We start from the raw sequence: 14,344 nt of genomic DNA on the forward strand, positions 1-14,344 counted from the left end.
AAAAATCTTCAATCTGCATCTTTCAAAAGCCAAAGTCCGCACCATTGAACTTCTCAATTTTCACCTTCCCTTCGTCTGCAGCCATCGCTCCTACTCGAATCTGGCTTCGTTTGGATTGTTTCTGACAATTCTTGCGAACCACTATGTATTAGAAAACCTCCGTCGACAAATTCGTATCGCCGACAAAATTTCACTATTCATGTGAATAGTAATGAATAGTAACCTCGCAAAAAATTGACAAAATTCACAACCAAAAGCTTTGATACCAGTTGTTGGGAAATAAACGAGTAACGAGTAATTTCCCTATAACCAGATTAGTGAGAATGCGAAATAAAAGCAGAAAAATAATACCCGAAATTGATAACAGAGTTTAACCAAACTTGTTTATGTCTCCGGATTGCTGCAGATCTTTTACTAAAAGAGAAAATTTACATGTGTTTACTAAACACTCACTACTCACAAGAAAGCTCTCTAATAATGGGAGAAAGAAATTATTTTTGGGATGATTTTGAAGCTAAATGAGCTATGGTATTTATAATTGAAGCTTAGAGACTAATCTTGTAAATATCCTAAAGTCCAAATGACTAAAAGAGTAATTTTACCAATTTCAAAAAATCAACACATTAATTGCACCGAATTCGGTGCATTAATGAGCAGCAAAATATGACTTTGGTTCGGTGATTTTGGTGGCCCCCTTCTGTCCCCTTCTTGGACTTTCAACAACGGCCTGGTCCACACTATAATCTCGTGATGTTATCGTTTAACAAAGAACTCCATTATAGGAGATTCACCCGAAATTATATTATTTGTTTTGATATGAAGATTTAACAATCTTATTTTATAGAACATTTGGATAGATCAAGGTTAAGGAAGCAAAATGATGTGAATAACTTTTCAAACCTATATAGCATGCAAAGAACGTTGACAAAAGTTGTAGTTAACTCACGAACTTCACAACTAATCTACATTATAGCATTATCTTGTTCTTCATGGTTCAAAATCCTTATAAAAAACGCTAATTTCCCCCAATTCATTCCACCAGCAAATTAGATTTCAACACATTATTTTTACTCTTAAAAAATGGAAGTTCAAAACAGTCTTTTTTTAGGTTTTCCAGATGGATGCAACTTGGGGCTAGTGATGCTAGCTTGCATGTTCATTTCATGGATCTTTGTTTACAGACGGAACCAGAGGAACAAAAAGGGCCCCAAAACATGGCCACTCATCGGGGCGGCGCTCGAACAATTAATGAACTATGACCGAATGCACGACTGGCTCGTCGGGTACCTGTCCGAATTGAGAACCGTCGTGGTCCCAATGCCATTCACGACTTATAATTACATTGCTGATCCTGCTAATGTTGAACATGTGCTCAAGACCAACTTTGCCAATTACCCCAAGGTAAAGCCTTCGTTATTTCGTTATTCTTTTCTTCTCTCCATCAACTGCCACATGCTTGATATCGGTTAACGGAGATTTCGATATCTGTTTTGTTTTCTTCTTAAAATATCGAAAGGGCGAAACATACCATTCATATATGGAAGTGCTGCTCGGAGATGGAATTTTCAATGTTGATGGTGAACTATGGAAGAAGCAAAGGAAGACAGCTAGTTTCAAGTTTGCATCGAAGAATTTGAGGGATTTCAGCACTGTGGTTTTCAGGGAATATAGTCTGCAACTCCATTCTATTCTAACTCAAGCTAGTTTCCATAACCAAGAAGTAGACATGCAGGTAAATCCTATGATGTTTTTGTTTGGTTTTATCCGGTTTTGTCGTATAGATGGAGATGCAAAATTTGGCCCTTTTTCTTTCAGGATTTGTTGATGAGGATGACATTAGACTCCATTTGCAAGGTGGGGTTTGGTGTTGAAATTGGAACATTGGCTCCCAGTTTACCGGATAACAGCTTTGCTCGAGCATTCGATACTGCAAACATCATTGTGACACTTCGGTTCATCGATCCGCTGTGGAAATTGAAACGATTTCTCAATGTCGGATCCGAAGCTCTTCTCGGAAAGAGCATCAAAATCATTGATGAGTTTACATACAATGTCATAAGGAAAAGAAAAGCAGAGTTTAAAGAAACTCGGGAATCCTGCAAAACTAGTAAGGTAACAAAAGGTTGCCTCTTTGCTTATTTACTTTCTTTCCCCTTTTTCCCGGAAAACTTACGAAAATTTCTTGGTGGAGAATTTCAGATAAAGCATGACATATTGTCAAGATTTATCGAACTAAGTGAAGATCCGGAAGGGAGTTTAACAGACAAAAGTCTTAGAGATATCGTCTTGAATTTCATGATTGCCGGGCGTGATACAACAGCTACTTCCAGAACGCATCTCCATTCAAGTTCACTGCATTTCAGGTATAATATGCAATAGATCTTATCTACGCGAGCTCTCGAATCAATCAAAGGATACTCTAAGCTTATGCTGCAACATAGTGGCTAACTGGTTCTTGAGACATGCAGGGTGGACCAAGAATATGCCTTGGAAAGGACTCGGCCTATCTCCAGATGAAGATTGCATTGGCCATTTTGTGCAGGTTTTTCAAATTTAGCTTGGTGCCAAACAATCCGGTAAAGTATCGAATGATGACGATTCTATCGATGGAGAAAGGTTTGAAGCTCAAAATAGTCAGACAATCTTGTTAAGGTGTTCATGATTTACTTCTGGTGAAAAGTTAAGCATACCAGATGTCATCCAAATGATAATATATCATTACTTTGAATTTCGCAAGCAATCAACTCGGATTCCTAACAAGTGAATGCTTCTAAACTCTGTTCATAATGACAATACGAGATTACTCCTTTTGACAACAAATGCATTATTAATTAAAACTGCTGTAACGGTCTGTTTCAGAATGTGTATGATACGATTTTGTTTTGAGTTTTCCGCTCATAGAACTCACCTGCAAGCTAATGCCAATGGATGCAGAATCTAATGAAGCAACTTCTGCTTCTTCTCTTTCCATTCATCGATTTCGGTTTCGATCTTTGCTTGAACACTTGCATGAAACCCCGGGTAGGGTTCGTACCCGAACAAGGTTTGAAGAGCCTGAGGAACAAAGGACAAAAATTTATGAATGTTTCTTAAGATCAATCACTTTCTGTTTCTGTCCCCCTTTTCATTTATTTTGAAAGAAATGTAGATGAAATTACCTCAAACAGCACAAAGAAGGGAGCCATTACAAAGGCTTGAACAAGGTTATCCAATAAAGCCGGAGCTCGTTTCTGTAACATAATAATCGATCTTTAGGAGAACGAATACATGATTTAAAGGCATTCACTTGTTGTATGTATGAATGCAATGATTAGAATCCGTTACCTCAAAGACTCCATGGCCAATGAACTGTCCAATCCAGCAGCAAACTTGAACCGCAAGAACAACCTGAAATTGAAAGAAAAAATAGATTGAAACAAGAAATTGAAATAAAAATCGAATCAAAAATTAAACAAAGTCCATACAAAATGGAAGTAAAAATGTGTACCTTCCAAGCAAGAGAAAAGCCAAGCCGAGTTGCGAGAAAGTTGCTAACAATCCAACAAACCCCACAAAGGAAGGCTGCCAAGGTTCCAGCTTTGAAATCCAAACACACGTAAACCACAACGTAGATCAAAGCTAACAAGAACCCAAAGTTGAAAACCAACGGAACTTGGATCCCAAACAGAGAGAAATTAATCTGAGTGAGATTAAACAGAGGAGGAGTGAAGTCGAGGAGGAGGATTGCAGTGAAGAAAATTGGCCAAACAAATAACATGTGGATTGCTATATTTATTGGGTTGCTATGGTATGCACCATAAAAAGAAAAGTGCTTTTCCAGATCAAATAATCCAGTATTGTTTCCCATATTCTTTTTTCTTGCAAATTTCCCTCAGAAATTCTCTGGGTTTGTTGTTAAAGGAGAAGACTTCCAAAACAGGGAAAAGCAAAGTCTTTTTTTCCCCTATCTAAATGATCCTTTATTAAATATTTAAAGAAGTATAAATTACAAAATAGACCACTAACTATAGGATATTACTTTGTTGAATCCTCCAACTATTAAAAGTTACAAAATAATTATCCAACTATTCGTACGTTACACATCTTTCTTTTACTTTAAAAAATTGACAGTCATTTACGTTAGAAGTTAACATGTTGATTGAAATATGATAAAACCTGATCTTATAACTATTTGAGTTGTATAATCATTTGAGATTTTAAGATTATATTTTATCATACCTCAGTCACCTTAACGTCTAGTTCAAAGGACTGTAATTTTTTTAATAAAAAAAGACAGATTTTGAACATGTGAATAGTCAAGTTATCATTTTATAACTTTTAATAATCAAATGACTCAATAAAGTAAAGACGAGATTATTTTGTAACTTTTAATAGTTATAGGGCTCAATAAAATAATACCCTATAATAAGGGACTTTTTTGTAATCTACCCTAAAAAAAGTTAGTTTACCAAGGGCCAAGTCAAAGGACATGGACGGTTTGCCACTTGGCATCTACATTCAAATATTTTTTGTTTAATTTAGTCAATAATTTTGCTAATGTTATCTAAAAATGCTTCTTAAGCTTATCGTCCATCTATCTGGATATATTACTAATAAAAATTCTTCATTCAAATTAACTGGATATTAATTTAACTAAAAAAATAAGTAAAAAAATATTTTTAATTATTATTATTTATAATTTTTTCTTACATTTATATATAATATTTAACTAAAATAGTTTAACTTTTATATGGTTATTGCAACTATAGGAATCATACTGCGTTAAGATTCAAATATGATATTACAAAAGGCTTAATACTAAAACAAATGCTCAAATTATACTGTTTTTCTCAAATAGATATCTAACCTATTATTTGATTCATCTAGGTGTCTAACATTACAAACTTATTCATTTAGGTGCTCAGACCGTCAACGACATTAATTTTCCCGTTAAATGACACATGTCACAATATGATATTTTGAAATTTATTTAAAACAATATTAAATATAGTATGATATTAAAAAAAAAACTAACTTTTCTTATATTATAAAAGGCTTAAATATACGAAAGGTACCAAATGTATGCCTTTGGTTTCAGTTTAGTGCCTAATGTTTATTTTGTTCAAGTTTGGTGCTTAACGTTTCATTATGTAATTCAAATTTGGTCAGGCCATAACAGACCGTTAATTTTGGTCGTTAACTGACATGTGTCATAACCTGATAATTTTAAAAAATTATTTAAAATTTAAAATTAAAATTATATATATATTTTATAAAAAAACACAAAATTTTGAAATAAATCCAAAACTTTGAAAACCTTCATTTCAACCCCTAAACCCACGCCGACCTTCACCTTTTGCCGTTGATGAAGCTCTATCCGACCTCCACTACCCTTGGTGACCAAAACCCCCATGAAATCGTGACCGATCGACGATCGATCGACCGTTGGAATCGCATGGGATCATGATTTTCATCTTAGGGTTCGTGGTGTGTAAAACGTTGATTCGTCATCGATCAGTCAAAATTTTATGGGGCTTTTGGTTGCCGAGGGGAGGGGAGGTGGGGTGGAGCTTCGTCAAATGCAAAAGGCTGCGGGCAGCTTGGGTTTAAGGGTTGAAATGAAGGTTTTCTAAGTTTTCGGTTTATTTAAAAATTTGTGTTTTTTTTTAAAAATATACATGTAATTTTAATTTTAATTTTAAATAAATTTTTTAAAATCAACAGGTTGTGAAATGTGTCACTTAACGGCCAAAATCAACGGTCCATCACGGCCTGACCCAATTTGAGTTACGGAATAAAACGTTAGGCACCAAACTAAAAAGAAATAAACGTTAGGCACTAAACTGGAACCAAAGGCATACGTTGGGCACCTGTTGTATATTTAAGCCATTATAAAACAACCCCAAAAATCCCAAATCCTAACCTTAATCCGCTGCTGACTCCCTTTTCGGCCGCGACCACCGACATAGTCCATACTATCCTCCTACTCATACGTCGTTGTAGTTGTCGTCGATTGATCATCAGAATCGCGTGGGATCGCAATTTTTATCCTAGGGTTCGCGGGGTATAAAACATTGATTCATCGTCGATCGACTTTTAATCAGTCACAATTTCATTGGGGTTTTGGCCACCGGGGGAAGGGGAGGTCTAGTGGAGCTTCGCAGACAGCAAAAGGCGATGATCAGCGTGAGTTTAGGGTTGAAATGAAGGTTTTCAAAGTTTTGGGTTTATTTCAAAATTTGTGTTTTCTTTTATATATATATATAATTTTATTTTTTTAAATTTTAAATAAATTTTTTAAAATTACCAGGTTGTGACATGTGTCACTTAACGAAGGAATTAACATCGTTGATGACACGAGCACCTATATGACGCTTGTAATGTTAGGCACCAAGATGAGTCAAAAAATAGTTTATGCACCTATTTGGGAAAAGATATATAGTTTAGGCACTTATATTGATATTAAGCCTATTACAAAATTCAAAATTTCAACTTTAAATTTACTCAACAATGAACTGCAATGTATTAAATAGATAGATGCATTTAGAGATTAAGATTTTACGTTAAAAAGTGTAAATTTTAAAAAATATATATTAGAAGTTTAAAAATTACAAAATTAAATTATTAATAAATGTGTCTTAAGCCACTGAGATTTGCAGGGAGGAAAAAACAAATTACAGAACTGAGTGAACGACAAAGTTTGATGAAGAACCATGAAAAAAACTAAAGCAAGCCATCAAATGATTTTAAGAAAATTTACCTGACCTTCCATGGGAGGGTGAGATTGAATCCCGTGATTAGAATGCACAGCAGCTAAAGAATCAGATGATGAAGAAAGAAGATTTGTTTCACAACAATCATGGACCAAAGTTTCATCCTGGTTCAATGTCAGCAATGGAATCTACTTGCCGAACAACTTCATTTCAGACATGGTTAATATCTTGTAGTAGTAATACATTTCTCATAAAGATTGTGCTTTTGTTTGCCTCCCTTCCCCTCTCTCATTATAGATATCCCCTCTTAGCTTATATCAGTTTGGTAATAAGATTATTCTTAATTATCCGGAGCCATCTCTAACGATAAATCAATAATTTGAATTTTTTTTTTGTATTTTTGACAAACCAACATTTATATACGGATATAAGAGGATTTGTATGAAAAATAAGAAGCTTCTTTAACATCTCTTCATCCGTAAATAATTCTTGGTTTGAAAACACATCGACAAAAGATTTATCTTTGAATAGGGAAAAGGGTGAATCCGTAAGATCCCAAATGAATTGGATCGACTTGAATATAATAAATAATATTCTGATTGAAGGTAAAAAATTCAACCCTCGCCGTCTCATGTTCATCCTTACATATATCTTATTGCATATAACTGACCAATCTAAGTGACCTTAGCCTATTGTCAATGTAAGGGTCAATTTTTTTTTAATTAAGCTAAGATAGTTATAAAGTAGTTTCTGTTTTAAATGTTTTCAGTTAGGTGACAATGAACGCTTAATTATTCTTTGTGGTAGTCACTGATACTCAAACTAAAAACTTTTAAGAATAACAATCATTCTTTTAACTAATAGAGTAATTTGGTTCGTGGATGAAAACTCAACTTTAAAACCAAAAGGTAAGAGTTTTGATTGTAACATTTCTCTAGTACAAGTAGGAACTAGTAGTTATCCTTATCTCAAATCACCGATCAACATTTTATGGATGCCTAAATGGTATGGTTCAATAATCAATCGAATAGGGTATTGCACCAACATTCTATCATCATTATCCGCCCAATGTCTCCTATTAGACTTATTGCTTGATCTCTCGTCCTCGAAGCTCGTCTCTTAACTTACATTTTAGTTTTATATGTCAAAATACAATAATATAATGCATATTGTCGGAAATCTTTAGGTCTGACGATTTTAAAACGAATGAAATTGAAAGTCCTCATCGATTATTTTTTATGTAAGATTAGATGATCACCTAAAATCAAATTATTCTGATAAAATTTTGAATTTTACTAAAACAACAAGTTTTGGTCAGCAAAATCATGAAACATAATCTGAAATCGGTTACATATGGAAAAAGATTAATACCCCACAATACCTAAAATTAATACCTAATCAATTACTCATTGTTTTAATTTTTCAATTTCCAGATTTTATTTAATTTACAATGCATAATGTAAGCAAATTTTTAAAAGAATATTGATTTACTTTATAAATTAAAAATTCATCTCGACAAAAACGAAGATTAAACTATTAACCCTAATAAAGGAATATTATCTTAAAATTTTCAAATCATGACATGCAAGCAAACATCAACTCATTCTTTTAAAAAAATATTAGGGTAAATTACATTTAGTATATAAATTATCAGCTTTAGTTTTTTAGTACCTAAATTTTTATTTATTTTAAATCATATCTAACGTTTAATTTTTATTTCGTTTTATTCTCCACTGTTGAAAACTTCATGTGTTTAGTACCTAAACTATCAGTTTTGGTCCGTTTTAGTACCTAAACTTTCATTTTTTTCCAAAATTTAATGTTAAATTTTGAACGGTGTACTAAAGCGAAACAAAAATTAAACTTTAGGTATGGTTTTGAAAAAATTAAAAGTTTAAATAGTAAAACGGATCAAAATTAATTATTTAGATACTAAATACATAATTTACCCTAAATATTAAATGTTAAATATATTTTTAGATCAATTGATATCACATGTCACATCATTATAGTAATGATCGATGTTTTAAAAAATAATTAATTTTAATAAATTTAATTTTTTAAAATATTTATAATTGTAACTATTTATTAAAAATGTATAAATTTCATATGATAAAATTATAATATTTAATGTGATAATGATATTAAAAATATTGAAGTTTAATAGTCAAAACTGATTAAAATATTTAATTAATTTTATTTTTAATTTGATAATTAAATTAATTAAATTTCTTATTTTAAAAAAATTAATTTAATGAAAAAAATTAAAGATTTAATTAGAGTTGTTAAAAGTTTTTGATGACTTCAGATACTATCTAAATAATTCTAAAATACCTAACTAGTTATGACCTGTCAATGCCATCAGCATCACGGAACAAGTACACGTGGCAAGTGACCACCCACCTGCCTTGCCATGCCAATTACCAAGCACATATTCCTGGATTGGGTCCACCAATTAAAGTGAAACTAAAAAAACTATGTCGATAGTTCCCTATGTTTTCGATCTGACCGACTTTGGTCATCTAAAAAAAATTAAAGGGAAATGGCCACTAACGTCATCGGTATGTCTAATTTAAGTCCCTAACTTTATCAGTCCGTTCGATTTTAGTCTCTAACGTTATCGGTCCATTCGATTTTAGTCCCTCAACCATGTTAGTGAATTCGACAAAACAGACTTAAAATAAAAGGGAGTTAAACTAAATTAATAGCATAGAGACTTAAACCGGACGAACTAATAACGTAAGGTACCATTTTCCCTTTTTTTTCAGTGGCCAAAGTTTGTCAGATCGATAACAAAAGAGACTATCGACATAGTTTACCCAAAAAAATTATTAAGTTAAGATGATTATAAAGTAGTATATGTTCTAAATACTCACAACCATTTGATAATGTGTTGAATAATTGGGTAAAGAAAGCAGAAAGAACACAAGAATTTTAACGAGGTTCAACAATGTGCTTACGTCATCGGTGCCTTAGGCGACGCTAGTTTTTCATTCAATGTCTCATAGGTTTTGGTTACATCTCCTTTTATAATAAATAAACCCTGATATATATTTACAAAAATAACTTTGTACCATACCGCGGGGTTGTGCCCCCGCACCCCGAACCCACATAATCGTAACCCCTACTAAGGATAGATGATGTTCGTTGCGTTTGCTTCGCTCACTCCGCTCCATCCTCTGTCTTCTTTACCGGTATATTTATGAGTCATACCTAACAAATCTCCACCTTGGTGAATATTCTTCCCCTTAGGAAACATTCAATGTGGGTTGGGTTACCTTACTTCTTTATCAACTCAAAACACTCAACAAGTCCAAGTAATGCATGAACTTGTCTATCGTAACTGGCTTGGTGAACATATCAGTGGCATTCTCATCAGTATGTACCTTCTGAAATAAAATCTCTCTAGATGCAACCAACTTTCTGATATTGTGAAACCTTACATCATTATGCTTAATTCTAGCACGATATATCTGATTCTTAGACAAGTTAATAGTACTTTGATTGTCACAAAGCAACTGAACTCCACCTTACTAAACAACCAACTCCTTCATTAAACCAGTAAGCCATAAAGCTTCTTTTGCAGCTTTAGCTGGTGCAATGTATTCAGCTTCAGTTGTAGATAATACCACAACAGATTGAACAGTAGACTTCCAACAAATAGACCCTCCACCAAGAGTAAAGACATACTATGTCGTAGATCTTCTATTATCCAAGTCACCCGCATAGTCTGAATCCACATATCCTACAACCAAAGGATTATCCCGCTGACTACCAAAAATAATTCCATGTCCCACATTACCCTTTAAGTACCTAAAGATCCATTTGACTGCTTCTCAATGTTGCTTATCAGGTTTAGACATGTACTTACAAACTTGACTAACATCATAAGCAAAATCAGGACGAGTACATACTATTGCATACATAAAGCATCCAACAACATTAGAATACGGAACATTTGCCATATCTTCAGCTTCCTTATCTGTCTTAGGGCATTGTTCTGATGAGAGCTTAAAGTGATTCACCAATGGAGTGCTCACTGGTTTTGCGCTACTCATCGCAAACCATTCTAGCATTTTCTCAACATAAACCCGTTGAGATAGCCACAGTTTCCTTGAGTCTCTGCCCTGCAAATTTCCATTCCAAGAATTTTCTTTGCAGCACTTAAATCTTTCATATCAAATTCCTGACTCAATAAAGTTTTCAAACCGATAACATCATCCATGTTCTTCGCAGCAATTAACATATCATCAACATACAGTAACAGAAAAATAAAAGAACCATCATCAAGGCTCTTAACATAGACACAACAATCATACTCACATCGCTTGTAGTCAATCTTGATTATATAGGAGTCAAACTGTTTGTACCATTGTCTCGGAGACTGTTTTAACCCGTACAAAGATTTCTTCAATCTGCAAACTAAATGCTCATTTCCATGTTGAGTGAAACCTTCAGGTTGTTGCATGTAGATCTGCTCCTCTAAATCACCATGCAAAAAAGCAGTTTTAATATCCATTTTCTCTAAATGCAAATCCCAACTAGCCACCAATGCAAGTACTGCTCGGATTGAAGTGTGCCTGACCATTGGGGAAAAATTTCATCATAATCAACTCCTTTCTACTGTGAAAAATCCTTTTCTACCAAACGAGCCTTGAACTTCTCCTCCTATTTTCTGTTACTGCTGTTTTCTTCTTACACCCATTTGCAACCAATCAACTTCTTACCCTCAGGAAGGTGAAATAACTCCCATGTACGATTGTGATGCAAAGACTTCATCTATTTAACCATGGAAACTATCCACTTGTCATTTTCATGATTAGTAACAGTATCATGAAAAGTAACTGGATCATCAATGCTAATAGTAAGTACAAAAGAGACTGAGTCTTCAAAACCCAATATGTTCGGAGGCTTTATATTCATCCGTCTCACCCTATCTCTGGCGAAACTATAATCATACAAATCAATCGTACCGGAACCACTAGAAGTCGGTTGAGAAGTTTATATTTTCTCAACTGGAAATTGCTCGAAATCCACCATTGTCATGTATTTCGCTGCGACATGGGTTGTTCATCAAAAACAACATCTACTGATCAAATTTTCTTCGTAATTGGATCCCATAACTTGAATCTTTTGACACCTTCTTGTAATCCAGAAAAATGCACTCCTTCAATTTTGCATCAAGTTTGGATCTCTCATCAGCAGGTACATGCACATAAGCATAACAACCAAAAATCCGTAAGTGATCAAAAGTAACATCATGACCAGTCCATACCTTTTCTACAACTTTCCCAACCAATGATGCCCTTGGCGATCTATTGATAAGATAACACGCCATGTTAACAGCCTCAACCCAAAAGTATTTTGGAAGCCCCGCATTCAACCACAAACATCTGGCTCTTTCATTCAACGACCAATTCATCCGTTCCGCAACACCATTCTGTTGTGGTGTCTTGGCACTATAAAATGCCTCTTAATCCCATGATCCTTACAGAAGTTTAGAAACTGTGAATTTGTATACTCCGTACCATTGTCAGACCGCAAACACTTGAATTTTCGTTCTGTTTGGTTTTCTACCTCAGCTTTCCACAGTTTGAACTTCTAAAAATGTCAAAATTTTGTTTCAAAAAATACACCCAAACTTTCCGTGAAAAATCGTCAATAAAAGTAACATAATACCTAGATCCACCCAAAGACGATGTCGTGGAAGGACCACATACATCAGAATGAACATAATCAAGAATCCCTTCAGTTGTGTGCTTCTCAGTCTTTAAACAAACTTTAGCCTATTTACCAAGAACATAATACTTGCAAAAATCGAGCTTACAACTTTTAACACCATGCAATAAATTTCTTTTATGTAATTCAGCCATACCACATTTACTAAGATGAGTAAGACGCATATGCCACATTTTGGTAGTATCATCACAAGACCCAACAGAATGAACTCCACCTACAACGGTACTCCCTAACAATCTGTAAATATTCACTGCAATCATCTTTTCTTTCATCACAGTCAAAGCTCCTTTAACAATTCGAATGGTTTCCCTATCCTCGTCAACCTTAGGGATAAAACCATTCTTGTGCAAAGTTCCCAAAGAAATCAAATTCTTCTTTAAATCTGGGATACGCCAAACACCACACAACGTCTGAACAGAACCATCATACATCTTAATTCTGACATCACCAACCAACATTGCAACATCGGCGTAATGATAAGAACATCCAGAATCAAGAATCCAAGCATCCGTTAAATGAGTCGTTGAAATAGAGAATAATCACCCTTACTGCAATCAAAATTGTCATCCTTGACCATATTCACAGACTTGGATGAGTCATCACGATTTTCATCAGTCTGCTTTTTCAACTTCGGACAGTCTCGCTTCATATGTCCCGTCTCCTTGCACTTGTAACAGTGAATTGTCTTCTTATTCCTAGATTTGGATCTGAAATTCCGCTTTCCAGAGATTGTCTTCTCTGGCTTCCGTCCACGGTCTCGATTATCATGATATATAAACTATCTTTCCTCCCATATGTAAGAGTAGTCACCATGTGTTCGTAAGAGGAAGGAACGACACAACATAATCATCACTTTGTCTTCATCCTCAATTTCACATCAAAGCCAAATCAGAAACGATTTGATTGAAGACATTCACATGTTGCGCCAAATCATGATCATCATGCATCTTCATCCCATACAGTCGTTGCTTTAGATGCATTTAGTCGTTAAGGATTTGAACATAAATTGACTTTCTAACTTTTTCCAAATTTCATATGGAGATGACAGATGCATGACGTGATACATGACCTCGTCCGCCAAACATAATCGTATGGTTCCTACCACTCGCTGCTGCAATTATTCTCAATCTTCCTCCTCCATCGACGTCAACTTTGTAGGTCGCAAAGCCTTCAAGATCCCTTGCTACGCCAACAGATCCTTCACCTTGTTTTCCATAATCCGAAGTTACACTGACCATCGAATTTGGCTCCTGACATCTGATACCAATTGTTGAATAATCGGGTAAAGAAAACGGAAAGAACACAAGAATTTTAACGAGGTTCAGCAACGTGCTTACGTCATCGGTGCCTTAGGCGGTGCTAGTTTTTCATTTAATGTCTCATAGGTTTTGGTTACATCCCTTTTATATAAATAAACTCTAGTCATAGTTAAAAAATAACCCTGTACCGTACCGCGAGGCTATACCCCCGCACCCCAATCCACATAATCGTAACCCCCACTACGATACTTTCTTTTACCGGTATGTTTATGAGCCATAACTAACACAATGAATGCTCAGTTATTCTACTGTAGTGATTGGTGCTTGAACCCGTAATCTCTAGGTATAACAACGACTCTTTTAAACGTTTAGGTAAATTGATTCGTGCAAAATGCGAAAAACTTGATTTGAAGATCCTGTCATATTACTAAACATTGTTTACTTGAAGTATTGGGTAAACTACACAATGTTCTCTTATTTTTTTGTTTATTCAATTTTGATCACTGATTAAAAATTAATTTCAATCTTTTATGTTGATTTATTCGATTTTAATCTATCAACAATTAATCTCGTTAACCCAATAACAAAAATTTGATTTAACGATTAAAAAATAAAATAAAAACAACCTAAACTACCCAACTATAATAATTTCAC

The 14,344-nt window shown here is 34.3% G+C and overlaps 2 protein-coding genes across 2 annotated transcripts; one reads left to right on the forward strand and one right to left on the reverse strand.

Annotated features, from left to right (window-relative positions):
- Positions 1-1,014: 1,014 nt before the first annotated feature.
- Positions 1,015-2,669, forward strand: LOC120122058 (cytochrome P450 704B1-like). The gene is made up of 5 exons (XM_039141308.1): positions 1,015-1,401; positions 1,517-1,732; positions 1,816-2,112; positions 2,200-2,363; positions 2,469-2,669. The coding sequence occupies exons 1-5, from the start codon at positions 1,081-1,083 to the stop codon at positions 2,515-2,517; spliced, it is 1,047 nt and encodes a 348-aa protein (XP_038997239.1). The 5' UTR covers positions 1,015-1,080; the 3' UTR covers positions 2,518-2,669.
- Positions 2,670-2,699: 30 nt separating this feature from the next.
- Positions 2,700-3,934, reverse strand: LOC120122059 (2-hydroxy-palmitic acid dioxygenase mpo1-like). Its single transcript, XM_039141309.1, has 4 exons — positions 3,488-3,934; positions 3,325-3,387; positions 3,159-3,230; positions 2,700-3,054 (listed from the first exon to the last, which is right to left on the reverse strand). Exons 1-4 carry the CDS (start codon positions 3,845-3,847, stop codon positions 2,938-2,940), a joined length of 612 nt encoding a protein of 203 aa, XP_038997240.1. The 5' UTR covers positions 3,848-3,934; the 3' UTR covers positions 2,700-2,937.
- Positions 3,935-14,344: the final 10,410 nt, after the last annotated feature.

Source organism: Hibiscus syriacus, unplaced genomic scaffold (assembly GCF_006381635.1).
Source record: "Hibiscus syriacus cultivar Baekdansim isolate YM2019G1 unplaced genomic scaffold, ASM638163v2 tig00110384_pilon, whole genome shotgun sequence".
In the NCBI taxonomy this organism is placed as follows: Eukaryota; Viridiplantae; Streptophyta; class Magnoliopsida; order Malvales; family Malvaceae; genus Hibiscus; species Hibiscus syriacus.